Below are 27,104 nucleotides of genomic sequence, written 5' to 3'. Positions count from 1 at the left end.
CAGATGAGGTGCTGAGACAGGAGGCTCCATTTGCAGGAGCCAGTCCTCACCCCCACTTCTGCTGAGTCGAGTGCATGTACATATGCATTTGTGCCTCTGTGTGCCACAGAAGAGGAGCAATGCTCAGGGGTTTTCTAAACCAATTCTTAAATTCAGATTTATTTTAAGACTATTTACAACCTTAACTCAGCTGGATGAGGAAATCAGCAGTGACAGGCTAATTTAAAACATCAAAGGACGAGCCGTACCTGAGGGCAGGTAGGCAGGAGTGGAAGGCTGCAGGAACCGTCCCTCTGAATCCAGTTGCTCTTCCCAGCAAAAATAATGTGTCTGACTTCCCTCTGGGCACTGGACACCTGAGATAAAGTGGCTCGCTCAGCCTAAGCAATTAGCAGCTACCTGATGTGTGCTGTCAGAGCTCCACTGAGCTGCCCACCTGCCCTGGGCTGCTGCAGGTCATTTCATGCTACTGTTTTTAGGAGGTTCTGTGTGACTACCACAGAACCAATAAATTGAGGCTAAACAAAATGTATTGTTCAAACTCAATTAAAACTGAACCAACATTAACTACAGACTCAGGATGACACACGAAATCATCACTACACTGCTGATTCTTAAACTTTATAGCCAATGATCTCAAATGTGCAATCCCTCACCTAAAAAGGGAGTGCTGTCAACCTTCAGGAGTTTCCCTGGTCAGTGTCCTGACCTGAGGGCACAGTCCCCAGTGCAGACCGCTGCTCTGAGGAGGAATGGCTCAAAATGGCTGCCCACAGGTCTGAGCTGTGTCCAAACATGGTTCCATTGGCTCAGGACCCCACATCCTGACCCCCACACCCTCCACGCGCCACCAGGAGGACAGGACAAGAGCTGCACACCCGGGGGCTCGCGCAGGCTGTGTCAGGGTGTACCTCTCACAGGGACCCTGAGCTGCTGTCTCCCACCGTGTGCTCGCCAGGCTCAGGTATGAAATCACCGGCTCGGCTACTCAGTGTTAGAGCAAGTCCACAGGTGGGGCACAAAGATGACCAGAAGCAGCTCTGCTCTGGAGCCAGGCTGAGAGAGCTGGGTCTGTTCAGCCTGGAGAAGAGAAGGCTCCAGGAAGAACTCAGAGCAGCTTCCAGTGCGTAAAGGACCTGCGAGAAAGCTGGAAGTGGGACTTTTGACAAGGGCCTGTAGTGACAGGACAAGGGGGAATGGCATTAAACTGAAAGAGGGGAGATTTACGTTAGATATTAGAAATAAATTCTTCCCTGTGAAGGTGCTGAGGGGCTGCCACAGGGTGCCCAGAGAAGCTGTGGCTGCCCCATCCCTGGCAGTGTTCAAGGCCAGGCTGGACACAGGGGCTTGGAGCAACCTGCTCTAGTGGAAGGTGCCCCTGCCCATGGCAGGGGGTTGGAACTGGATGAGCTTTAAGGTCCCTTCCAACCCAAACCAGTCTGGGATTTTGTGATTCCGCAGTGGCCTCAGTACAATGCCTGTGGAACAGAAGCTCCTGGGCTGTTGTGCAGCGAGCAGACATTTTGCTAAAAAAAAGAAATTGCTGCTGATCTGTTTCTTCCTTTGACCCTTCTACTAAAACTAGATACAAAGGCAAATAAATAATACTGGATACAGGACTGTCTTAGTACCAAAATACTGCCCAAACAGCAGTCAGAGACATACACCAGTCTTAACACACAGGCAAGAAATAAAGGAAAAATGAGTCGACTTTTGTTTTAAACACAGAGGGAAAGGCCTCCTTCCTCCTCTCTTTCAGATGTTTTTCATGTATTTTAAAGTTTTAAATCCAGCCTATTGATAGCTGCAACATACAGTTAAAAACCCATCACCTCTACTTGTTAGGCAGCTGTGGGAAACAAAGCAGTCAAGCCATTTTCAGGCTACACACCACTACCAACCACCTGAAAAATAAAATTAAAGGAAAAGGAAAATCTCGTTTCAGTAACTGAGCATCCTGACATGATTCATGGAGTCCTCATCTCTTGTTTAATGAAAATAAATCCTATAGAGAAATACCAGTGAGGGTCATGGCACAATTCAATACCATTCCCATGTCAAAAAGCAACTGTGAAGAATTCGCCTGTGTATTTTTGTCAGCTGCAATGGGCATTCTTGTTTACTATCCATACACACACTTATGTAAAGGACTTTACAAGGCTACACTTAAGCTGAAATGCTAAATGCAAAAACTGAACCACAAAAAAAAAAAAAAAAAAAAAAAAGTAGAGATTATTTGCTGCAAAAGTTAGTGTCTTTCTCAAGAACATCCAAAGAGCAAAATCTACCAGGAGATAGTAAAGTGGCAAATCCTGATCAGTTAAAATGATCAGCATTACACTAAAGGGAAATAAAAAAAATAAATAAATAAATAAAAAAGGCTATTTTCTCTTTCCTAGTGAAATAACACACGTGGCTTTTTTTTTTTTTTAGTTTGTTCCAGTGGAGTTGAGGAGAGACAGATAAAAGAAAGATGAGAGCCATAATCCATGACAGCACTCTCAGACTTCCACAGATAGTGAAATTTAACATTGACAGATATGACACGAACTCATCTCAGAGTCTAAGCTCTGCTTTAGAATCAGGGACAGCACTAAAAAGAATAGGGAAAAAGAACTCATATCAGCCTCAGCTGGTAAGAGAGGCAACATGTAAAAACAGCCTGCAAGCACTGCAAACCAAGAAGGATAAACCTCTGTAGCTGCCTTCTTCCCATTTCATTCTTCACTTTGTTGCTGTTACAGCAGGGTGGAGTTTAAGTTTAGCATTAACTACTACAGAATCCCCACAATTATTTCAAGGTTGTAAAGACCTAAAATATCCACTACACTACATAGAGACGGGTCACAAGTTCTTGACTTGGCTGGCATATACTCTGAATAAACTCCAACTCCCCCCTCTACAACCATATCTGGAGAACAAGATAGCATGATCACATACTGCTCTCCACCACTTGCATCAACCTTAGGGCTGAAACATTTAAAATCACAAGAAGGAAATGCAGGCAAACCTCAGAGAGAGGAAAGCAGACATGCAAGCCAATTATAAAACCAATAGTACTTGAGCAGTGCCCAAGAGTCTCAGAGCTCCTCTGTGCAGATATAGAATCATAGAATCATAGAACAGTTAGGGTTGGAAAGGACCTCAAGATCATCTAGTTCCAAGCCCCCCACCATGGGCAGGGACACCTCACACGTCGCCCAAGGCTTCATCCACCCCGGCCTTGAACACTCCCAGGGATGGAGCATTTGTGACCTCCCTGGACAACCCATTCCAGTGCCTCACCACCCTAACAGGAAAGAATTTCCTCCTTATAGCCAATCTAAACTTCCCCTGTTTAAGTTTTAACCCGTTACCCCTTGTCCTGTCACTACAGTCCCTGACGAAGAGTCCCTCCCCAGCATCCCTGTAGGCCCCCTTCAGGTACTCAAAGGCTGCTATTAGGTCCCCACGCAGCCTTCTCTTCTCCAGGCTGAACAGACACAACTTTCTCAGCCTGTCTTCATACGGGAGGTGCTCCAGTCCCCTGATCATCCTCATGGTCCTCCTCTGGACTTGTTCCAGCAGTTCCATGTCCTTTTTATGTTGAGGACACCAGAACTGCACACAATACTCCACGTGAGAGCTCACGAGAGCAGAGTAGAGGGGCAGGATCACCTCCTTTGACCTACTGGTCACACTCCTTTTGATGCAGCCCAGGATACGGTTGGCTTTCTGGGCTGCGAGCGCACACTGAAGCCGGCTCATGTTCATTTTCTCATCGACCAGCACCCCCAAGTCCTTCTCTGCAGGGCTGCTCTGAATCTCTTCTCTGCCCAATCTGTAGCTGTGCCTGGGATTGCTCCAACCCAGGTGCAGGACCTTGCACTTATCATGGTTGAACTTCATGAGGTTGGCATCAGCCCACCTCACAAGTGTTTCAAGGTCCCTCTGGATGGCATCCCTTCCCTCCAGCGTATCAACCGAACCACACAGCTTGGTGTCATCGGCAAACTTGCTGACGGCGCACTCAATCCCACTGTCCATGTCAGCGATGAAGATGTTAAACAAGACCGGTCCCAACACCGATCCCTGAGGGACACCACTCGTTACTGGTTTCTAGCCAGACATTGAGCCATAGACCACAACTCTGTGTGCGGCCATCCAGCCAGTTCTTTATCCACCGAGTGGTCCATCCATCAAATTGATATCTCTCCCAGATCCTTCTTACTTTGCTGCTTTACTGATGGAAACAACACACAAAGTTCTGTTACCCACCTCTGACACCTTTACACCAGCTAATTGCTCCTTTGTTTTCAAAAAGCCACTCTACAGGATCAAAGTTTTTGGATCCTAGATACTGGAATCAGTTATGTGCATGGTAACACTATGGTGCTCTTGCGTTAGTAGTCACAGAAGGTTCAGAGATAGTCAAATAATCAAGGGAGATCTTGGACAAGAGCAGCGTTTACGCCTGGCTTAGTGCTGCTCAGCTTCATCAAGGCAATGATGACTATATTATCATATAATGAATTCAGGACTGTGCACACACTCTATCACTGAGCCTTCAGTGCTATAAAGAACAAGGTAAAACCTCACAAAAACAGGCAATGCATATAATAGCTACGTGTTCAATACTCTTAATGTAGGAAGTTGCTCTTCTGTTGCCGCAGCATACACTTTCATGTCATTCCCCAAGTAAATCAACAATTCCAAATAGCCATCCCAATCTTAAAATCGTTTTCTTCAATAAAAAATGGAACAAATGAGAGAATGCACATAAGATTAAAAACTTCATTTTATAAATACTAAGAAGCAGCCTACAAACTGATAACACTGATCTAGAGATGGTATCTCCAGCACCTTAGAGCATCCTGAAACAGATGACTGTAGGTCCTAATTAGTACTTTCAGTGTGTATATATATATGTTGCTATATATACACACAAAATATTTTTGTTTATATATATACACACTTAAACCAACTTAGCTGAAATCAGATTTTTTTCACATACTTGTGCTGAAGAGATTTCCCTTATAATTTTGTTGCATTCCAACAATATATTCACTACAGAGCAGTTTCATAATTAAAAGCCTTTAATTAAAGAAGATTAATTAAACATGAGATAAGCACAAATACCAAACAAACTGCTTCAGAGAAAATCCAGAATTTGACCTACCAAAATAACTTCATATGCAATTACACATGCTGTGAATTACTGTTTGTAGATAATTGCCTTGGCTGTCTCTTTAAAGTCAACCAACCACGTATTAAAGTTAAATAACATCAAACCAAAAAAAGAACTCAGGGCTGATTGGACTTGCAGTTAAATGCATTCATTTTTTTATATATCTTAGTGTTAACACATTACTGGTTCAAAATAATTTACCAGTGGACCTTAAAGAACACTTCTAGCACATTTCTGAAGCTGGCTTTCAACCCTAGAAATAAAAGATACTATCTTATCTGGAGATATCTCCGTCATTTACTTAATTTCTTTCAAATTACTTTTCAGAGAGAATAATCTCAATCCTAGAAATATAACTAGCTTTATGCATTGCTGACTCTTAGATACATTTCCTGGAGTACTTTTAACATATTCTTGCTGTATGTTACAGAAGTAAAATGACTCATTTTTTTGTAGGAATGCTGCCTAACCGAACGAACAAAGAAAAGGCAATGCTTAGGTCCTACATGTAGTAATGGAAAATTTTAATTGCTTTGGAGATCTCTGGCATTATTCTTCCTAGCCAACAGGGTCAGACTAGCTTTGTACCCAACTACACATGCTATGCTCCACAATGTCAAAGAATGAAGTGAAACAATATGAAAGGGGGTTTTATCAGCCACATTTCAAGAGGTATCTGTACTCATTTAAAAAATTCACAATTTCACAGCTGTAAGTGGGAACTGCAAATGCACCTGGGGAAAGGACCACACAATTCAGAAGGTTTCCACAAAAGGAGCGGAAGCCCTAGAAACATCAGAATATTAAAAACTTCATTAATGTTTAATTGATCTTTTAAATACAAGTGTGAATACTTCAGATAAATCTATACAGACTAAGAATTCTGGTTCTCTGCACCCTTAGATTTCAGCTGTACCAAAGCTGTCACACAGCTGACCAAAAAAACCCACCACAAAACAAACAAAACACCTCAACCAAGCCTCCCAATTCCCCCAAACAACAAAAACCAACAAACCAAACTTACTACTTCAAAGAAAATTGATTTTTTTGGATGCTTCCTATTTTCAGGTCTTTGAAGGTTCCCTTCTTAGATGAGGTTGATCTGCATACAGAGTAGAGATTTCCTAGATTGTTTTCTAACTTCATTTATAACCACTTCAACTACGCATTTCTTGCCAGAAAGGTGCGGACATGACAGGTTTACGTTTTTAGGACCTGTTTCACCTAACCAACAAGGGACAGAAAGCAGAGCAGGGATGGATTCCACTAGCAACAGAAACTAAAGTTGTAATTATAGTTTCCAAGGCAGACGCTACAGTAGTAGTCTGCCAAGACCTCTTTCATTAATGAAATAACCTCAAACTCTTTCAGGAACTGTAATCTATCAGGACATATGGAAGAACAGAAGGCAATTTTAAATAGGTCTAATAGACAGTTGCCTAATTTATTTATTTATTTTTTTAAATTGAAAGACACAAATAAATCTTTTCAAAAGGTTGCTATGTATCGATGAAGCTAGCCAGAGAAGAATGAAAGTCCTGAGGAGAAAACAGTTATACAAAGACTTCCAAAAGAGCATATGTATATATATACATATATATATATACACACACACACACATATATACACACATATATACACATATCTATATGTATTTGCTGCATGACATTAAACCAAACTGCCAGGATCATGATATTTACAAGCACTGGAGAACAAACTCTGCTATATGGAAATTTTTTGTTACTATCACCTTCCAGAACCAAAATTTCACTATCAGCACATACAGCATGAGCAGTGTATAAAATGAACACAAACACAAGGTTCACTAACAAAGGTAACAGGGGAATGCATACCACATTTTTTCTCCCTGTTACCTGGCAGTATATGAAGCTGCAATTTGAAGCACATTCAAATTATGGGCATGAGCCTATAGAGTCTGTAGAAATTTAAACTACTTAAATGCAACACTGTTTTTCCATATTGTGTATGTTGTAAGGTCATTATTTCTTTTTTTGAGCTACCTTGAAATACTGATGACAAACACTGAGACCACTTTATTTTCCCCTCACTGGGTGCTAAACTAGCCTGCTTACTAATGTTTGAAAAACTACTACAAAGAAACAACAGTAACTGAGAAATGGCTGCTGTTTTCTATTTCTTCATTAGGCAAATACTTTGAAAATTGAAAATACAGTATGCAAGCTAAAAATAAATGGACTTGGTGATCAAAAATGTGCTTTACATGATAAGCTGCTGCTGATCTAGTGTAAATATTGATTTAAAAGAGGAGGCAATGTTTTCCTTGTATCTAGACACATCACTACTATATCAGTTAAGAGCAGCCAATCTTTCCTATATATATGCCCGTACAGCATGTTTTCTTCAACACAAGAGATACAAGCTGCATTCTTATTGACTTCTTAACCGCTCTAGCAACATCCACTGCACTTGTGAGATGAGCTGCTTGTATAGTCTAAGTACAGGTAATGCTGACTTGTAATTGCAGGCAAAATGTAATTGAACACAGCCTTTTATAAGGTTCTTAAACACTCATATATGCAGTCTTCTAAGCAATGGGGCATTGTTTATCCATAAGGGCAATGTTTATCCGTAAACACCATTTTATTGGATGAATTCAAACAATAACATATATTTTGTAAAGCTTCTGTAAATTGCTAAAACTCAAAAAAACAGAATTTTGCTACAATAAACCACCACCAGAAAATAATCAACTATCATGAAATACAAGTTTGAAACTGATGAAGTATCACCTCAAAATAATAAAATGATTGCAACTGTCTTCAAACAGTAATGAGCTCTCAGTCTCAACTGAATCAATGCTACTACTTTGCCTCAGCTATTGCTTCTACCCTTACTACAGAGAGATTTTCTTCTTTTTATTACAATTATTGAAAGAACTCTTACCTCTCCATCTCGTATTCTTTCATACCTGCTTTTACTGCCTTCATTACCTGTAAGATACATATTAACATGGGACATTCATAGCAGGAGGGAATATCATATTTATAAATTTATGACTTATGACTGAGTTATCTCCAGAGGAACCTATATTACAAAAATATAATCTGTACTTAATTTAAATTTACATCAGTAGACACATTTTAAAACTACATTAGAAATCAAACTCATTTTAATTTTTATAAATGCCTGCAGTCTCCAGCAAAAAAGCAAGTTCAATTACCAAACTACTATACCCTAATGAAGTACAGCTCCTTGAAATACCAATGCTTAATTCTTAAAGCCCTGGTGAACTTACCAGCAAAGTTCTTTTGTTTTACTTGTATGGAACGCCAGCAAAACAAAACTGTGAACTGGAATAAACTACAATAGGAGATACTCTTTCATACTTTGCAATCTGAACCAACAGAAAACTACTAGAGTTAACACTATTTCGCAACCCCTAAGTCTGAATATTGCTCTTGGATTTGCTGAAAATGTGCATCAGTTTTATTCCTTTGCCTGTTTCTGTATTAAAAAGAAGTTCTAGGCAGCTGCTCTATGAAGAATAGACACGACAGGCTTATTCCAGGATGATGAAGGACCAACCAGAAAGAATGCAAATAACTATTCCTAGACTTCACAATTTTAACTTTATATTCCCTTTAAAATATTTTTATACTTCACAGTTCAGAAACTGAGGAACAGGAGCAAAGACAACAGTTGAGCCAGTAACCTTATCAGTTACTTTTTCTTAAGCTCCCTCTGGTCAGTCAGAACTCATGGCATCTCTGCATCACAATATGGAGTACAGGATTAACACTCAAGTTAATTTTGTCATGAATTAGAAAGTAGAGCAATATGACTCCACTGGGACAGTGCTAGGTCCAACCTGGGTAGACTTGCTGAGAGCATAGATTGTCTTTGACACTCTGCTATGTCAACACAATAGCATCATGAAGCACTACACTGTTGGACATATGTACTTCTGAGGAACAACCTACGGAGCACTATCAAACACTGACAATCATTACAGACTGAACTGTAAGGATCTGGAGAATGTAACCTATGAAGTTAAACTTTCCAGAGCTGCACAGGCTGACATGGGCCAAAAGAATAATCTTCTTGATCTCTTGGTTGGACAGATCTATAGGTTGGACAGAGCAACATGGTCTAGTGTGAGCCATCTCTGCCCATGGCAGGGGGCTGGAACTAGACATTTTTAAGGTCCTTTCCAAACCCAATCATTCTATGATTCTATGATTCTTCTTTCTCCATCACTATACTGATATTTGTCCATACAGGAGAGATACACTGCAAGCAGGTCCCCTTCTGCTGAGGCTCCAGCTTTTGTCCAAAACCACACTTCATTTCTCACGTATCACAAATGTACTAGTGAGTTCAAGGACAATGTAAGGTATATTACTGGGCTGTAATAGGATGATATTATCCTCTTATTTCTATCCAGCTTTTACATTATTTTATTACTAAGTAATTCAGGGTTGCTGGGAACATTTCTGAGTACCACTGCTACACGAAGAGCAAAAATTATTATCAGTAAAAGATCCATTACCTCTTTATGAGCTTCACTGGAGATTTTATTGGTGTAGCGCAGAACTTCCAACTCCATGTCTGTCTTAATCACACGACTTAAAGAAAAGTAGAAGAGGTATCAGGTTATGTTGCAACCTCACAGCTTAAGGATTATGAAATAAAAACCCCTGAAAATAAAATGCATCACCTATGGTAAAATTAGATCAAGTATAACTCAGGTGCAAAGAGCTTTTACAGTATTCATGGCAGCAAAGTTTTGTTGTCATTGATTCAGCATTAGCAAAACAATCTTACAAAAGGAAGTCACAAGCATTTCAAACATCAGCGGCCATTATTTTAATGCTAATAAACAAGTGGTCCAACCGACATTTTTCAACTCATTCTACAATAGATTAGGAACAAAAGCAATGTATTTCTGCTTTTGCCATGGCTCAAACACCACTTCAAAAGGAACATTTCTACAAGCATACCTGTTTTATTTTTTAAACAAAACTTGAAACTAGTTTACATAATGAAATTCCCAGAGCTCCAGAATTTCTATTTAGCACAACCTCAACTCCCACCTAGTTGCAATACTTCAAAAAGGGGAGAGGAGAGAGGAAGGAGAAGGGTGGTGGTAATGAAAAAATGCTATTTCTGTTTGGTGTTAAAAAAAACAAAACAAGAAATTCAGAAACCGCAGCAGCAGTAATTACAGACACGATGTCCATTCTTTTTCATGTGCTGCTGGAGGAAAAAAAACAACCCAACCCTCTAAAAATTCCATCCTGTTCTTCATGCCTTACGAGATACTGAATTTGTGTCTATTTATGAGCCTCGATACTCTGCTCTGAACTCATCTCAAAAAATTTGACATTCTCTTATCTACTTGTATCGCTTTCTACCACGTATTTCAAATAAAAGCAGCTAGTGTGTCGTGAACAGGGAAGCACAGATAGTTCCATACCATCTATTAAAAATCACCTACACTCTCCACTGCTACACATACTGATTTCCTAATATTTCTCATACTCATCTCAAAGGCAGCCGTGAAGTACATACTCAGCTGCTTACAAAGAACAAAACTACATCTATAGAATTGCGTGAAAATATTTAAGTTGTATTTTCCAGCTCCACTCCAGAGCTTGCAGTACTTACAAAGTACCATAACAGGTATACTTTGAAACTGCCACCAAGATACCCCTTTGTCACTGTAACACGCTCCTGCTCACACTGCTGCAGAAAACTATTTACTGTATTTCTGCTCCTGTAGTTTGTCTTAATGAATCCAGAAACAGGCTTCTCAGCCATCAGTACCTCTGATGTGTGGTAAGAGCTTTTCCCACAGAGAGAGATCACATCACTATGCGGCACAGCCACTCCCTTGCAAACACAACTTCTCTGGCAAGAGTAAAGGTACCTTTGTAAAAAATGCCAATATCAATCAAAATGCTCTCACAAACAGAAATACAGTAGAGGGGAATGGATTGACATTCTTAGTCAATTGGAATATGACACAAAACAATCATTATGCATATTGAGAAGTACAAGGTTTTAAAATGGGCACCAAGATGAAAAAAATGCAATGGAATGGTATAATCTGCTCACCAGGGGTGAGCAAACAGACTTTTGCTTCTGCCTTTCAGCCAAGACATAAAGAATAGCACCTCAAATCTATTCATGTTAGAATGAGGTAGCAAAGGCTTATATATATTTATTTAATCCTGTTCTTTGGAAGATTGCATGTACAGGCAGGATAATTTAATACTTGTTTGATGTGCCTTTATATTACTTTCAATACACAGTACATATCCCTGATCTGCAAGTGCCTCAAAAATAGATTGTTTCAAAATTCAGTTGTCTGATCTCTTAACTGGGATCTGCTAGTAATACACAACAGCAAGTGCAAAGAGTATTAGAATTTATTTTACTGGGCTAGGTCATAAGGCTTCAGGGTCAAAGTATTTTAGATCATACCTTTTCGGTATCTTTTTGCATTTACAAATTCATGCTCAGGCTCAGACTTTTTATGCAATGCACCACCTTCACTTATAAAAGGTCAAGCACTGAAACATTTTACAGAAAATGTTCACTCATTCTGAGACCAATAAAACCCACTACCCAACCATTAACATGGAAGAGAGGGAGGATGTACAATCAGGCAGGGAACATGATCAACTTCACACTCCACTGGATACAGAAAGGAAAACATCACTGAGCTCCTATGTTGCCTGCCCTGGTGCTGCTGATGGAACTACCAACAGCAGACTTGAGTAGCACAAGGGCATGTATTTCACCACCATCTCACTGCATAAAAAACAACATTCTCCCATGCCAGGTTCAAAGCACTGCTAGTCAAAGCACTCTGGTTAGCACTGCAGAGCAATCTTCAGGGTGACGAGTGGCCCACAGTTCTCATGATGTTTTTCCCCCACTTCTGAGATAAGGCTAGGAAGAAAGTCCCACCTTCGTTCATGACTGAACTACAGTGTTCTATTAAAAATGGCTCTTGGAGCAGTTACTCTGAATGCATTCATTAATATTTTGATGGGAACACACCATCTACAGGCTCCAGCTATGGCAACTGCGAAAATGTACAGATTCAGCATGTAACGCGGTTCTTGGGTTAACAGGCAAGCCACTCAGTGCAGTCAAGTTAAATTAGAAGCACAAGCCTCCTACTGTCAGGACTGACCTGTAACTTTTAACTTCCCTCCCCCTGCATTTTACTAGTGTAAAATTATTCCTTCTTCCTCATTCTACTCTTTTGCATACCTTTGTGCTTTTATTTGCACTTGTCCATATGAGCAGGTGGTCTTTCATGCATGTCAGTCATCCAACAAAAGAGAAAAATTTCAATACAAAGTACGATTTCAATTCTGAAATTAAGTTTGGGCATTTTAAGTGGCTGGATACCAAATTTCATGCACAACCTATTTTCCACTGATCAAGTGGTCAACAGCATACAGAATTCAAGACAATTATGAGGTTGAAACTTGTGAACTCAACACTATTTCCCTAAACCAGCGCTTTCCTTAAAGACAAACAATCGTTTGCTTCCCTTCACGCATTCAGTCTTGATCATACTGCCAGAAGTATCTGTCCTCAGTTACCAGCTCAGTGTTTATCAGATGTCTTCTTTTGCTGCTTTTAGTACATGTGTGCAACCTTAACGGCTGCTTTTTGTGCCATGCATGGAAAACATCTGGGTACATCCATTTTTCCTTATCCTTCTGGAAATACTATGCTTACAGACCACCTACTAAATACAGATGCTACCCACACAGACTCCAAAGTCCTGCGTTGTATTCTCCCTTTTTCACCGCTGCTGTTACTTTTCCACATTTTATTTATAGACATTTTTCTACCGTAGTTGATGTATTTATGCTCTTCAGCAAGTTTTAACTTGCTAACTGAATTAGTATTGAAGCTACTAAACATAGTAATGAACACATGCAAAGAAGAAGCATTGCAGTACAATTCTTAAAGCCAGCTGCATGAACACCGAACATGGAAGTTCATCTTAAAACAGTTCAAAAAGATATCAGAGTTTACAACATAGAAAAGAAAATCCTCTAAACCCACAAAGAGCATATACCCAACCTTAAGACATTAAGATACAGATTACTTTCCCAGAACAAACAATATAGCTTTCCATCAAAGTAATGCAAAATACAGAATACATGAAATCTTCATTGTGGTTATAGCAAAATAAAGTATATGCAAGCAGAAAACAAGCTGTAGATTATCTTCCAGCACTACCACAAGTATGGTAAACAGACATTGGTATCCTAAGGTAATAAAAGGCCATTTTTCTAAGTGCTAGTGTAAAAGTAATTCCTTCTGACAACTAGAGGGATAATCTGGGTAAGTTTTGACTTTGTCTTCTGTTAGATGATATTTTCTTTTCAAAATGCTGAAATCAATACTTAAGAGTACACATTCAGTATCAGATCTGAAACGGGGACCCTGAAATTTACATTTTAAGTGCTTAAATGTGTTTGTAGACACATTCACCCAATTGAAAAAAAAAAAGTGAAAATGCCCTATGCAAACTGCTGCAGTCTTGTTTAAGGTCAGATCCTTTTGGTTTATATTTAAGTTTCATAGCAAGTGAGAAAATGTTGAGATCTTGAAAAAGGATGAGTAAGCAAGGGAGGCAACAGATCCTTAATCACAAACACTTTGCCCCTTGTCAGTACTGAACTATTTTCCCTGTATTTTATGAGAAGACTGTACAATATTAGAATTGCCTTCTGCAGCTCACAGCTCTCCCTGGCTGGTTCAGAAAGCTCAGACATTTCACTTCTTGCTGGCAGCTTTGACAGCATGGTATAGATCGGAGTTTTACTGACAAGTATCGTGGTAAACCAGAGTAGTTCAGCACTTGTTGAATTTGAAATTACATGCATCCATGCAAACACATGATTTAAGTGAAGCAATTTTCTACTCTAGCATATAACCCCCCCAGAAAATAATCTTCCTAAGAGTAGAATATTCTTAATTCTAAAAATATTATTGCTTTCTAAAGAAAGCTTCCTGGTCAATAACTTTACATTCCAAGGAAATTTTCTACTTTAGGAAGTTTTAATATGCACAGCCTGTCATTCACATAGTGATTTCACCAGACACTTAAAATCCTAACAACCGTCCACAACATACCTCTGACTTAAAATGAAATCCACCAAACTCAATAAAACCTTTTAAAACACTTCTGAATGAATATATGAACTTTGGCTCCCCTTAGAATTCCCTTTCCCTGAAAGCAAAGTGGAGAGAAGGTACACACTGAGCAACTCTCCCCTGTGAGATCACAGCGAGAACAAAATCAGAATTCGAGGCTGGCACTTGCAATTCACAGAAAAGATTCTCTCCACACCAAGATGAACAGCTCCAAGTGCTGCCTTTCTACTGCCTCAATACTCCATCTATCTCAGGACAGATGCATGGACCTCATATTTCTCCAACTCTGAGCTTCCTGAAGAATATTTAACACCCCCATTAATGCAAAACACAGAGCAGAAAAGCTTATCAGGTGACACCTTGGTAAGGTAGATGGAACTAGAATGAAAACTGACTTGGGAATCAGCTTGTGGCCCTAATCCAAAGCCTTCTGCAGCTAAAACTGTCACCTCTCTCCCTGTAGCACTGCTGTATCTACAGATCAAAGTCTGGAAGTTAGACCAGGCCCTCTTCAGGTCACCCTTCTTGCCCCTTGTTGTTCCCTGCTAACAAGAGTACAAAAAGGCAAACAAACAAGAGGAGCAAGAAAATGACACTGTCAGCTTAAAGATGAAGGTGTAGCTCTCTCCTCTGCTTCTCAAACAGCTTGTCAGGTCACTTAGGAGAATCCTCCTCTGGCTGCTGGGCACATGATAATGAAGAGAACTGAAAGTTCCCAATGTCTTAAAAACAAAAAAAACCACACCATGCCCTACACCAAACCAACGAACTAGAGCTCAAGAGCAGCCACCTCTGCAAGAAAATAAGACTTTATGAAGAGCTTCTAACCTGACTTATCCTTTCTTTTAGTTTTGTATGCCACTGTAGCACGGCATCAGGGGTCTTCGAGCATGTGTGAAAATTACTAGATCTTCCCTATCAATATCTGTAATGACAGGAACTTGACTAATTAAACCCTAATGATATTAAAAAAAAACACCCAAACAAAACCAAAACAAACTGAGTTTCGCCATGCTCCTCCTTTACCTGATTGTGTTTAACCTGTGCATCTGAAAAGCACATCCCTACACATCAATTTCCAATCTTCTATTCTGTCTACATTACTCAGCACTTTGCACCTCAAAGGCTCTTGACTCTTAAATTCTGAAATCACTTCTGTATGATAAATTTAGAAATCAATTCTCTACGATAACTTTGTTTTGGAAAAGGAAGGTCAAAATTCTAGAAGGACAGAATAGGCGTGATTTAAAAATTGGCACCCTGAGATTTCTGTGTTACAAAGCAGCACTGAATTTCCCCCTTCCACTCACCAGCAGGATCTGCAAGCAATGAGTCCCACTACTACACATCTCCAAGCCCACCAATGACTCTATAATGCAACAAAGTCTAAGCAAAGTTTCCCCTCTTCCCCTCTTCCTTTTGCAACATTTTTGTGCCATGCCTAGCAATGACAAATGGCTGCAATAACAGAAATGTGACCTACTAAAAATTCTACATATTCTGAGATCACACTGATGTTCAAAACAACATCTCCACAGTTTTCCAGCTGGCAATTAGACACAAAGGAAGACAGCAGACTGTTCTCAACATATGCGCTAATAACAAGCATTAAGAAGAATAACATGTAGTAACATATATTGCAATAAGCTACAACAGTGGTAGTCACAGTGTATACTCTCCTGTTTGTATTTTAAGATTCTGAGTTCATCTGTCTTAACTAAGGATTTGCTTCCTCATTTCTAGATTAATATATTGAAAAAGCTTAGATAAAAACCTAATTCATTAACAAAAATCCGCTGTGTTGTTTCTTCAGTTAATTTCCTAAATGGAAAACTAGAAAGCCCTAGTTACGGAGCAATCCCAAGGACAAAATCCGCAATGCTGACCAGAATAGGAAAACTAGTGAAAAGCAGTAGCTTTATGAGCTACTACCACACTTTGCCACACTCTCTAGTTTTGTCTATTCTAGATAGGCTACAGCAGTATTCCCCTAGAATTATAAATTATAGCTACATTAATAATAATTCAACATAATTAATGTTTTTATAATAAACCCTAGAGAAGTAATAACACTTTATTAAATATTACCTGTTCAGACAGTTTTGATCTACCTTTGATTTTTGGTTCTAGAATATGAATTATGAATTATCCTCATTCTTTTCTTATTCATACAAATTCACATTTACACGAATGTGACTTAACTCCTAACACATCCTATAAAAAATATATCCAGACACAATGCTTAAGGAATGACACATTAATTCTTCACTTTCCAGTGTTACCTGTTTTTATGTCTGTACATTGTTTCCACCCTACAGGGTAAAATCAACTTAAAATTCAAACCTAGTAAAGTAGCATGCTTCAGCTGAGGAATTGCTCTCTGAAGCAACAGAATCACAGAATCATAGAACAGTTAGGGTTGGAAAGGACCTTAAGATCATCTAGTTTCAACGCCCCTGCCATGGGCAGGGGCACCTCGCGCTAAATCATGTCACTCAAGTTAAGTCCAACCTGGCCTCAAACACCGCCAGTGATGGAGCATTCACAACCTCCCTGGGCAACCCATCCCAGTGCCTCATCACCCTTCAGTAAAGAACTTCTTCCTTACGTCTAACCTGAACTTCCCGTTTCAGTTTGAAACAGTTATCCCTTGCTCTAATATAAGCACGTTCAACAATACTCAAAGAGAAAGATTTTATGCTACTCACCATTCTGCAATTTCAGGATGAAGGATTTTGTTGTTCACATTAAATCTATATAAAAAAAAGAAATACAAATATTAAAAAAAAAGCCACACAACAGCAAAGACTACATATTTTTTTAACTGTGTCTTCTCTGGGGACATGAAAACTTGTGAAAGCAAACAATGTATTGAAATTAATTATAGATCAGATCCCAGTAAGCAGAATGCACACTCTTGTCTTCACTGTGCAAGTGTTCAATTTTGAAATACATGAGACTAAACCACATACATAATTTTAAGAATGTGAAGAAACCAGAGGAACAGTATGTTCAGGACACATTCCTTAAACTTCTTTTGACAAAGTTGTTACCACTTCACTGCTATGAGTGTGGGCTGAACCAGATCGACCTCCAGAGACCCTTCCGAAGTGTTCTGTGATTTTAACTTTGCTCCTTAAAAACGCTTCAGTGAAATTAAACACAGTGAACTGCTAATTTCATCCTTCGTTTTATGCTTTCCCATTTTTCTGTGCACAGAATGTGGCATGTGATAAACAAGCTTGGTTAGGGGACTATGAAAACAATCTCTCCTTGTCTTTTTTGACCTAGAGAAGAGGCAAAGCAAAAGTTTTCATTTCATCTTGGCCTCAAACACTTCACTATTTTTCTGTTTATTTTCTGCATTAGCAATTCATGTATTCCTGGAACTAGTTTGAGGCTCTCCAAACAATAACATTACAGTAGCCAACAGAGTAAGAAGCTTAGTAATTAAGTGGAACACAAATAGATTTTCAAGCATTGTTCAAGGGGTTTTTTTTGCTTACAACTTAAAATGCCCAAGGAGTGCTCTGCACCAAAGATATTTTTGTCTAACTGCTGGCTCCTCAGTTATGGCATTTAAGAGAATTAAAATGCTCCAAGGCTCCTAACAGATCTTTAGAAGAATGTTATAAGGCAATAATTCATTTTCTCAAATTTTTGAAGGAAAAATTAATCTATTCCAGGTTATTAACCATTCTTTACACCTCAGAAGGGACCAACAAAAACACAAATCCAATTAAAAAAAAATATTTAGAAGTCACTCCTAATTGTACCAGGGTCTTCCTGCATACTCAGATAGCAGGAAAAAAAAAATACTCTATGTTTCTCTTTTTCAAAAACACATGCTCATAAACTCATAAAATCCTAACAAGGTAAAGGTCAATAGCTTTGTGTCACTACTCCAGGGTAGAAAACAACAATTTATCTCAACATTCAACAAGGACAAGCTGTATGGTACTCAGTATTATGGGTATTAATTAGAAGCCACTGGAAAAGAAACACAATACAAAAAGCTACAAGTCACAGAACAATGCATCATTATAGAATAACGTTAGTCACTTGGAAACAAGAAAGTCTCATAAAACCACAGAAAAAAGGCATTTTTTAAATTTAATCACCACCATCCCAACAACTATTACCTACGTACAATAATGCAGAAATAGTTCTGGGATGGAAGAGCCCATTAAACACAAATTTATACAGAAGAAAATATAACAATGATAGACTGTAATCAATCTATACAAATTAAAAAAAAAAAAAAAATCAAAAGCCTGAGCTCCTTGTTTGGCCAGAAAGCATATCAACTGACATCACCACAGAAAAACAGGACACAGAAGAATTAAGCTGGAGCTGCAACGACACAAGGACATTCAATAATTGTCATCAGTATGTCAGAGAGAAAACAGATCAATGAAGGCAAGCGTAAGGAGACACTGCAGCACTGCAGAAAGCTCCAACAGCAGCTCTATGCAAATATGACAAGTATAAACTATGGTTATTAGGAAGTAACAGAAGAAAATAAAGGGCAGGGAAGGGCAAGAAGGCAGCTGACTGAGGCTCTGAAAATTCACGTCTCTCAAGAACCTGACACACTCATTTTAACCACAAGCACAAACAGATGAAACCAAAAGCAAATCAAATGAACAAACACGAACCTCACAACAGAAGACTGTCTCTCATCAGAGCATTAAATAAATACAAACAAAAAGGAAAAACCTGTACACCAGTGTAGACTTGTAATAGGTCAGATAATGCTCTTATACAAAGGAAATTTCAGTCAAGAGATGTACCATCTCTGCTGCAGTCCCTGGATTTTTCCTCTCCTGGCCAGTTTTCCTCTCCTCTTGATCTGTGTTTGTGCTGCCAGAAATGCAAGTTTTAGTTGCTGGCTGGAACCCTCTACCAGGTTGGATGAAGCCTTGGGTGGAATGGTTTAGTGTGAGGTATCCCTGCCTATGGTAGGGGGGTTGGAACTAGATGATCTTGAGGTCCTTTCCAACCCTAACTGTTCTATGATTCTATGATTCTACTATGTGGCAGCTCCTTAAAATGACAGTTGCTGTCAATAATGAAAGTGAATTAAACACACAGAAAGGGGGCAGGATTGGAACGAGAGGGTGTAGGGTAAGGGTAAAGAGGCAGGAGGTCATCAGTCACACAGTAGTTTTATCTCTCACCTGAAAGACAGACTTTCTGATATGATGGCAAGTAGATAACAAGATTTTAGATCTCCGAGACACAGCATCAATTCAGACTTAGAAGAGAACCTGATCTATTGTATGTAGCTTTTTCAGACAAGCCAACGATTAAGGATTGAGTTGTCTCAACTTTGCTTAGCTTGTGATAGCTGTGGGTCCTGTCCGAGTGGCCATGGGGCAACCTGTTTATTAGTGCCAGACTTCTAAAACTAATGACTCAAATTATGCTTCATTTCAGTTACCAACAAGACAGCTAAACCAAAACACATCCTTAAAGTTACTGGTTAAATATCAAGCTTAAGGGGAAGAGCTTGTCATCACCAACACAAGTACACAATGGTGTTTAATTCACACAATTTGTGCACAAGTGTACAAAGAGACCCTATTTTGTCAGTTTAATGAATATAGCTTGTGTATATATGGTGAGAAAATTCTAAACATACTCATACACAATATTAGAATTCTCTGCTCTTCTCAACATGAGTCTTTCTCCTAACAATGGACCTCACTACACAATAGGGAAGAGGCCTTTTAGATGGTTTTCACTGTCACACTCAAGAAGTACAATTCTGAGGGAAAGGAATTCACTTGAAAAACTGCAGACATTTAGGTACACCTGCTTACACTATCCATCATTTCCATCAATTGATTGAGGATGAAAAACAAACAAAAACAGAACAAAATCAAGCAACACAACAAGCAAAGACTGATTCAGCAGTGGTTTAAAGTATATGACACATTTACAAGTGCTACATAACTGGCAGATGACTGGATTTAGAAAATTCCTGCTCATTTTCCAGTCTGAAAAATGGGTCCATGAATTAGAAAAAACAAAAACCCACCACTCACAGAACTAGCCTTTATTAGCAAACAGAAGCACCTGTCTAGAAAAAATGCATTGGCACTACTTCAGAAATCTGCCTTCTACACTTTAAGCCACCTGAAGCAAATGGCAGCAAGTCACTTCTGTGGGATTTGTAACAGCTGCAAACAAGGCTGACCTGAGGGGAGCTACCAGGAACAGCATTAGCAATGGTCCAGTCTCCTGTTGGAGTCCCTGTCCCAGGCTGCTCCCTTCATGGGACAACAGGACTACCCACTGCTGAGCAGGACAACTTCCCAAGCACCACCATTCTCCATTTTTATAGACTGCAGCAACATAAAAGCTTTTTTCAGTACAAGATACTTTGCTGACAGAGGGCAGATTTAGATTAAACATTAGGGATAAGTTCTTCCCAGTGAGGGTGCTGAGGAGCTGGCACAGGTTGCCCAGAGAAGCTGCGGCTGCCCCATCCCTGGCAGTGTTCAGTGCCAGGTAGGAAGGGGCTTGGAGCAACCTGGTATAGTGGAAGGTGTCCGTGCCCATGGCAGGGGGTTGGAACTGGATTTGCTTTAAGGTCCCTTCCAACCCAAACCAGTCTGGGATTCTATATGAAAGAACTATACATAAACTGATTAAAAATATTATGAATTTCACCATTATGGGCTCTATAATCAGCATAAAATCAAGTTTGATCACTGCTACCAGCAAAAAAATAACTCAAGATTGATCTTCAGGTGATCAAAGAAATAACCCATTACCACAATAGTCATTTTGTCTCAAATGGCTACTTATTACAGTGGAAAAATTAATCAAATAGTTTAGGTAATTATGTTCCAGAAGAAGTTCAAAAGGTTCAAAAAGTAAGGCAAGGAAGCAATATCATTAGAGGAACTTGTGACAGGAGCAGATGAACAGCCTGCAAAGGCAGCAAGATCCAGCTTTTTCCAGAAATGACACATTATTTCTCCTGTTATCCATCACAAACAAAAAAAACCCAAACAGAAAAACCACACCAGGGCAAGTCAGTCTAGGAGAAAAAAGACGAATGGGAGCAGGAAAAACACAAAAGGGCCCTAGCAAGCAAATACATCTTGGCCAGGTAGCCAGAAAATGGAAACGAACAAAAAACCTAGGAGTAAGATACAGCATCACAGTTAGGGCAGAGGACAGAAAGCTGACAACTCACAGGCACAGAGAGATGGGAGGGAGCGCAGTCTGAAGGAGTCCGTTGCTTGATACAAACTCCATGGGTTTAGTCCTCTCAGAAGAAACAAGTACATCCAAAATACACAGAAACAGGCCAGTTTGGATGGGGCTTTGAACAACCTGGCCCCGTGGAAGGCAGGGGGGTGGAACTGGCTTTAAGGCCCCTTCCAACCCAAACCATTGTATGATTCTGTGAAATGTAAAGGAAATATTTGACATAGGAGAGGTAGAAAAGCAGGAAAGCAGGAATGCTGAAATCGGTTTGAGGCTGCATCAAAAACATATAAAATGAACTGGTTTATATATGCAGTTACAAAAATCTGAGGAGAGCAGAGTTTAAAAGGGAGCTTTCCCCCTCCTTCATGCCCTCAATGAGCAGCGTTCACTCTCCGCACGCTGCCGCTGGCATGCAGGCCAAGCATGCTCTCACCAGAGACATGACAGCCCCGGAGAAGACAAAAGCAGGAATCAGGGAGATCAAGGGAAGGCTGGAGTGACAAGTGGTTTGAGGGCACGGCATCTGCCAGAAGAGGGGACTGGATCTTCAGCACATTCAACAACCAAATCAGCGCTTCTCTTACACACCACGTGCGCGGGAAGGGAACACACCAACCAGATTTGTCAAAGGCAGCAAGTTGAACAACTTGGTGCCGAGGGGTGGAGAGGGATAAGCATTAACTCCACTCTCAAAAGAGACTAACTAAACTATTGAACAGCTGGAAATAGCCTGTGAAGAAGGGACCCTTCTCCTGGAGCACAGCGACAGCATGTTTACCACAAACTGTGAACCCACAATAAAATATCACTAATCCCTTTAAGAGTTGCAGGAGACATGCTATTAAAATCTCAGATCAAGTGCTAAACGGAGTGGCTTCCTAACTTAATGTTGACTTGTAATAGAATGTGTTACTAATTAAACTCTAGTATTTAGTGAAATTCAGGTGAAAAAGGGGCTTTTTGGTACTTCAAACAGATCTTTGTACATCATTCCCATAAAGAGTTAGTGCTGGAGATAATAACTGTTTATATTTCATGTGGAGATATTTCAGATAAAACCAGAGGTATTGCTCCACACAGATTTTTGAGTTCACCTGCACCTGGAAAGTGTAAGATAAATGAGTATGTACTTGGTCAAAGCAACAGAACATCACACTGCTGTAACAGCTGAAAGGAGACCAAATGTTCATTTAAAACTGCTTGCTTTATTCTGAAATAATTTATATTTAACTCACTGAGCAGCAAAAGATGCCTAAAAGTCTGAAACTCTGGTCCCCAATATGCCTGACAGACTCATTAAGTTTCCATTTAGGTTGTAGAGAACAGTAGGGGAGAACAAAGTAATTATGGAATCAGATTCCAGATTTCAGTTCACGTGACAGGAAGACAAGATGATCCCAGCAGAAAGCACGCTCTTGGACTATACAAACCAGTGCCCAGACTTCCAGCAAATACTGTGCATTACAATCTTCACTGCAGAATTAATATGCTCTCAACAGAGGCAAATGGAGAAAAATGCAGCAGGGTGACTGGGAGTCAAGTATTAAGAAAAAAGGACCACCTACTCAACATCTCAGAATAAGTGGGGGTTTTAACAGGCTTTTTAATGGGGGGAGTGTTTCTTTTTTGCCATACACTTGAGCAAAAAATGGAAAATTATCTCATTTGGGGATATTAGAATAGATAGTTGTATTTCATTCAAAATTGAGGCCATCATCTTCACATCCCAGAGCAGGCTGTGATGCACTGTTATTTACTACCTTTTCAAAATACTGCAAGCAGGAAAACATTTTTACTCCACTAGCAGCCAAACTTTGTATAAAGACAACATGAAGGGACAATAAAGGATCACATCTAGGCAGAAAAGTGATCTTTAATTTTCCAGCTGCAATGCAACATCTTTTCAGAAGATTGTGCTTACCAGAATCACTAATATCTACCTTAATAATGAACAAGGAGGTCAGTAAGAAAAAAAAGCTCATCTTAAAGACTAATTTTCCTGAAATCTGAAACCCAAATATTCCAATCCCAGTTGTGGAAATAGAGGCAAAGGGATGGGTCTTTTTTGGATTTAGATACTTAAAGCAAAAACAAATGAAGAGAAACACTGGACAAAGTCAGATATAAAAAAGATTTAAGAAAAAAACACAACACAAAACCAAGCCAAAATCCACTGTATTTCAAGTCATTAGAAACCTGTCAAACATTTTATTCCCAAAGAAGTATTAATATATTTCATCCGCCATTCAACATCTTGTCAATAGGCAAAACATCATTTAACATGAAGTATAAAATGAATTAACATAACCGTGCAACAACTAATGGATAAAAAAGCCTTGTCACTTACTGGCTGATTCCTTCAAAAGAAGCTTCTTTGGTGACATTTCCGCTATCAGTATTAACACCACGCTGGGAGGGAAAAGATGAAAAGGACCATGATTCTGAGCTGAACGCAAGTATTTAAAACACACATCATGGGCAGAACCTGACTGCAGTGAGTATTTAGGAAAACTTATATGTAAGCTTACTTGAATGACTATAATTGAAACCCCAGACTTTCATAGGATACCAACACAGAACTTAGGATGTGCTGCTTAGGAGTAGGGCTGGCTTTGATTTCTAATTCCCTTATGTCTTGAGAGGGAGTTAGGAGACCTATATAGTAACCATGGGCAAAAGAGTAACAAATGGACAAATTTCTTTCTAAAGTAATTTCATTTAAAAAAAAATTATTACACCCTGCCTTGGCAATGCTTATTATTTAAATTTGCATGCCATTCCCCTACAGCTTTCCATTCAAGCAAGTAGCATAAGCAAGAGTACTTTGGCTGCTACACAGCAGATGAACACTGTGCCTGGGAAACCCTGTGAAGCAGCATTACAGCTCCATATCTGCAAAGAGACCACAGGAGAAGAGGTCCAAGTGTCAATTCAGGCAGAAAAAAGAGAAGAACTCTTCGCTTCTCTGCACACTTCTTCAGTGGGAGGAATTTGGAAGAATCACCATTCCTTCCTCTCAGCCAAAAATCAGGTTAAAATTCTTCACACAACAGGATGCTCATGAAGTGACAGCTACTAAAGAACTTGATGTGCAGAAACGCACATGAAGTACAAGGTGATCAAATATTCTCTTTCCCACTCACTTCTCTTAAAGAACATGAAAAAAAATGATACGGTCATCTTTTATATGTGTATGTGTATGTATACAAATGTAAGTGGAAGAAAGATTGAAAACTTTTTAGGGCCTCTGCTCTTAATGGATCAGATCTCATGCTATGTGACTGCTTTAAGGAGGGATTTTTTGTCTGGTCATTGGTAAATCCAAGAGCTGCCACTGCATTTGCTGTAAGGTAAAGCTCAGTCAGCAAATTATTTCATACAGTTTACAAAACATCTGTCAAGGAAAGCAGCTGGGAAAGAGGTGATGGGAAAGAAGAAACTTGCAGGCTTTAAACCCACTCATTCATCCTCCTACCAGAGAAATAAGCAAGCACCACTCAAAATACTTGGCAGGCATTTGATATCATCCCCTCCTTCCAGCAGTTGTTCTTATCAACTTTATGCAGGAAAAGTATACCCTGAATCCTTATGGGAATCCCACAGAAAGGCCCTAACATGCTCATGACATGACCAGAACAGCGTAAAACATAAAAGGAGTTTGCAGTCATTGTACACAGGCTGGAGGATAGCATGAGTGATGATAGATAGGCTTGTCATGTTTTACCAGAAAACAGATAAAGCTTTTGGCAGCACGAATACAGACTGGAAGGCCCGAGGTTACAAATCTTTAGATCATGGAGGAGCCAGAAGCCTAGATGACTATACACAGGTGGCCTCAAATCTGGCAAAGATGGGGAGGAAAACATTTTGAATAACACGTCAAAGAAATGCTGAATGAACTGATCTCCTCATTGAAAAACATGAATAGTTATTATTCTGAATATGACTCACCAAAGTAAGAAGCACAGAAGGGCTCTTCGAAGCCAAAACACTGGATATCTAAAAAGAAATTTTATATTGCTATTAATTATTTTTTTTCTTCCTCAGAATCACACTGATAACATTTTCATGAACACGTGCTGTATACAAAGTAAACAAGCTGCAAAGGCAAAAACAACTAAGGTGACCCAAAATAAAAGTGATTAAAAAAAAAAAAAAAAACCCATGTATTTTCCACTTGCAATTTTCAGGGTCTGACAGATAAGTATTGGAGCACCTGCATTCTACATGACACACACGTCAAAGAGCAATGTCTCCACAGCTTCCTTCACCCCAGGCTACTGAAATACAGGATCAAACTTCACTTCATAGCTGGACTCATTATGAAAATGAAATGAAACAACCTCGCAGCTGACGAGAGCAGAATTTTTGGTCTAGTTAGTGCTCTTCAGGGACAGAAGTATCAGAGTCTTCCTTTTCAAGCTGCTCTCTATGAAAATCACCCACAGAGCTTGGCAGGAAAACTGTCCTCACCCTGCTGTGCTTTCCTACCAAAGAAAAGACAACTGGACAGGTGGATAAGTATCCAAACATCTGCTCAGAAATGAAACGAGAAACCTACCTAAGCAAGTCACACTTGTATTTAAAAATATGAACATATTTGCTTATTCAAATATTAGAATGATCCAACATAAACTAAGATTAAGGCAGACAGCCTTTCTTCACAGCTCTTTGGAGTCATAAAATAAATGTCAGCTCCCAGGTCAGAGCTAGGACATGCAATGTCGCTGATCGCAATCTTGTCAAATCTCCGAGGCACTGCAAAAAATGTATTTAGCAACATGCTTCTGTTGGGTAAATTTGCAGACTGACAGGTCTCACAATGCAAAAAACATGTCTATGAGACCATTGTTTGATTAAGACTTTAGTGTTCAGCTCAAAACAGCAGTCTTTAAAGAAAAGGAAAAATAATAAATGACAAATGCTTTACTAGAATGAAGGACCATTTCCAGTAACTCAGAGGGCGGAAAGTCCCACCAAATCAGGAGATATCCAGTAAGCAGAGTGCTAAAATTAAGCAATCATTGCCACGTATTGATTTTCTATTTGCAGAAAAATATTCAGACACACAAGAGAACTCACCTCATTCACATAGTGGACTTCATCCACAGCGTATTTTTTCCTGAAGAATTCAGGGGGATGAATCCTTTGGAAAACAACAAAAAGAAAAGTTTGGGATTAGCCTTACTGTTTGTTGTAGTTTAACTGTTACATTTAATAAGGCCACAGACAAAGAAATAATATCCTCTACTATCACAACAGAATCAGATATGAGGAATGTTTTAATAATCCCACTCTTGACCCCATTTCTCAAAATAGAAGATTACACAGGAAGTTGCCACAGCTACAAAAATCAGTGTGCTTTAATCCAGTCCATGGATACTTAGATTTCATGGTCTCCTCTGGAACTAAAGGGTTTTTTTTTTCCCCCATTCACTCTACACAAGCCAGTTTTGTTAAAGATTTTTGCTATTTATATACAACTTTCCAACTCACCAGATGCTGGAAGGATGTGGGATAGTAAAAGAGTGGTGTT

The 27,104-nt window shown here is 39.4% G+C and overlaps 1 protein-coding gene across 1 annotated transcript in view; it reads right to left on the bottom strand.

The window, feature by feature from the left end:
- PEPD (peptidase D) overlaps positions 1-27,104 on the bottom strand; it is a 150,876-nt gene that overhangs the window by 103,356 nt on the left and 20,416 nt on the right. The window contains exons 4-9 of the mRNA XM_065661257.1: positions 26,651-26,714; positions 25,520-25,567; positions 23,916-23,977; positions 17,050-17,094; positions 9,699-9,774; positions 8,093-8,139 (exon numbers count right to left, since the gene is read on the bottom strand). Coding sequence (XP_065517329.1) covers positions 8,093-8,139; positions 9,699-9,774; positions 17,050-17,094; positions 23,916-23,977; positions 25,520-25,567; positions 26,651-26,714 — 342 coding nt within the window. The remainder of the gene's footprint in view (positions 1-8,092; positions 8,140-9,698; positions 9,775-17,049; positions 17,095-23,915; positions 23,978-25,519; positions 25,568-26,650; positions 26,715-27,104) is intronic.

This window comes from Lathamus discolor, chromosome Z (assembly GCF_037157495.1).
Source record: "Lathamus discolor isolate bLatDis1 chromosome Z, bLatDis1.hap1, whole genome shotgun sequence".
NCBI classification, from domain to species: domain Eukaryota; kingdom Metazoa; phylum Chordata; class Aves; order Psittaciformes; family Psittacidae; genus Lathamus; species Lathamus discolor.
This window is presented reverse-complemented; position numbering and strand designations above follow the sequence as displayed.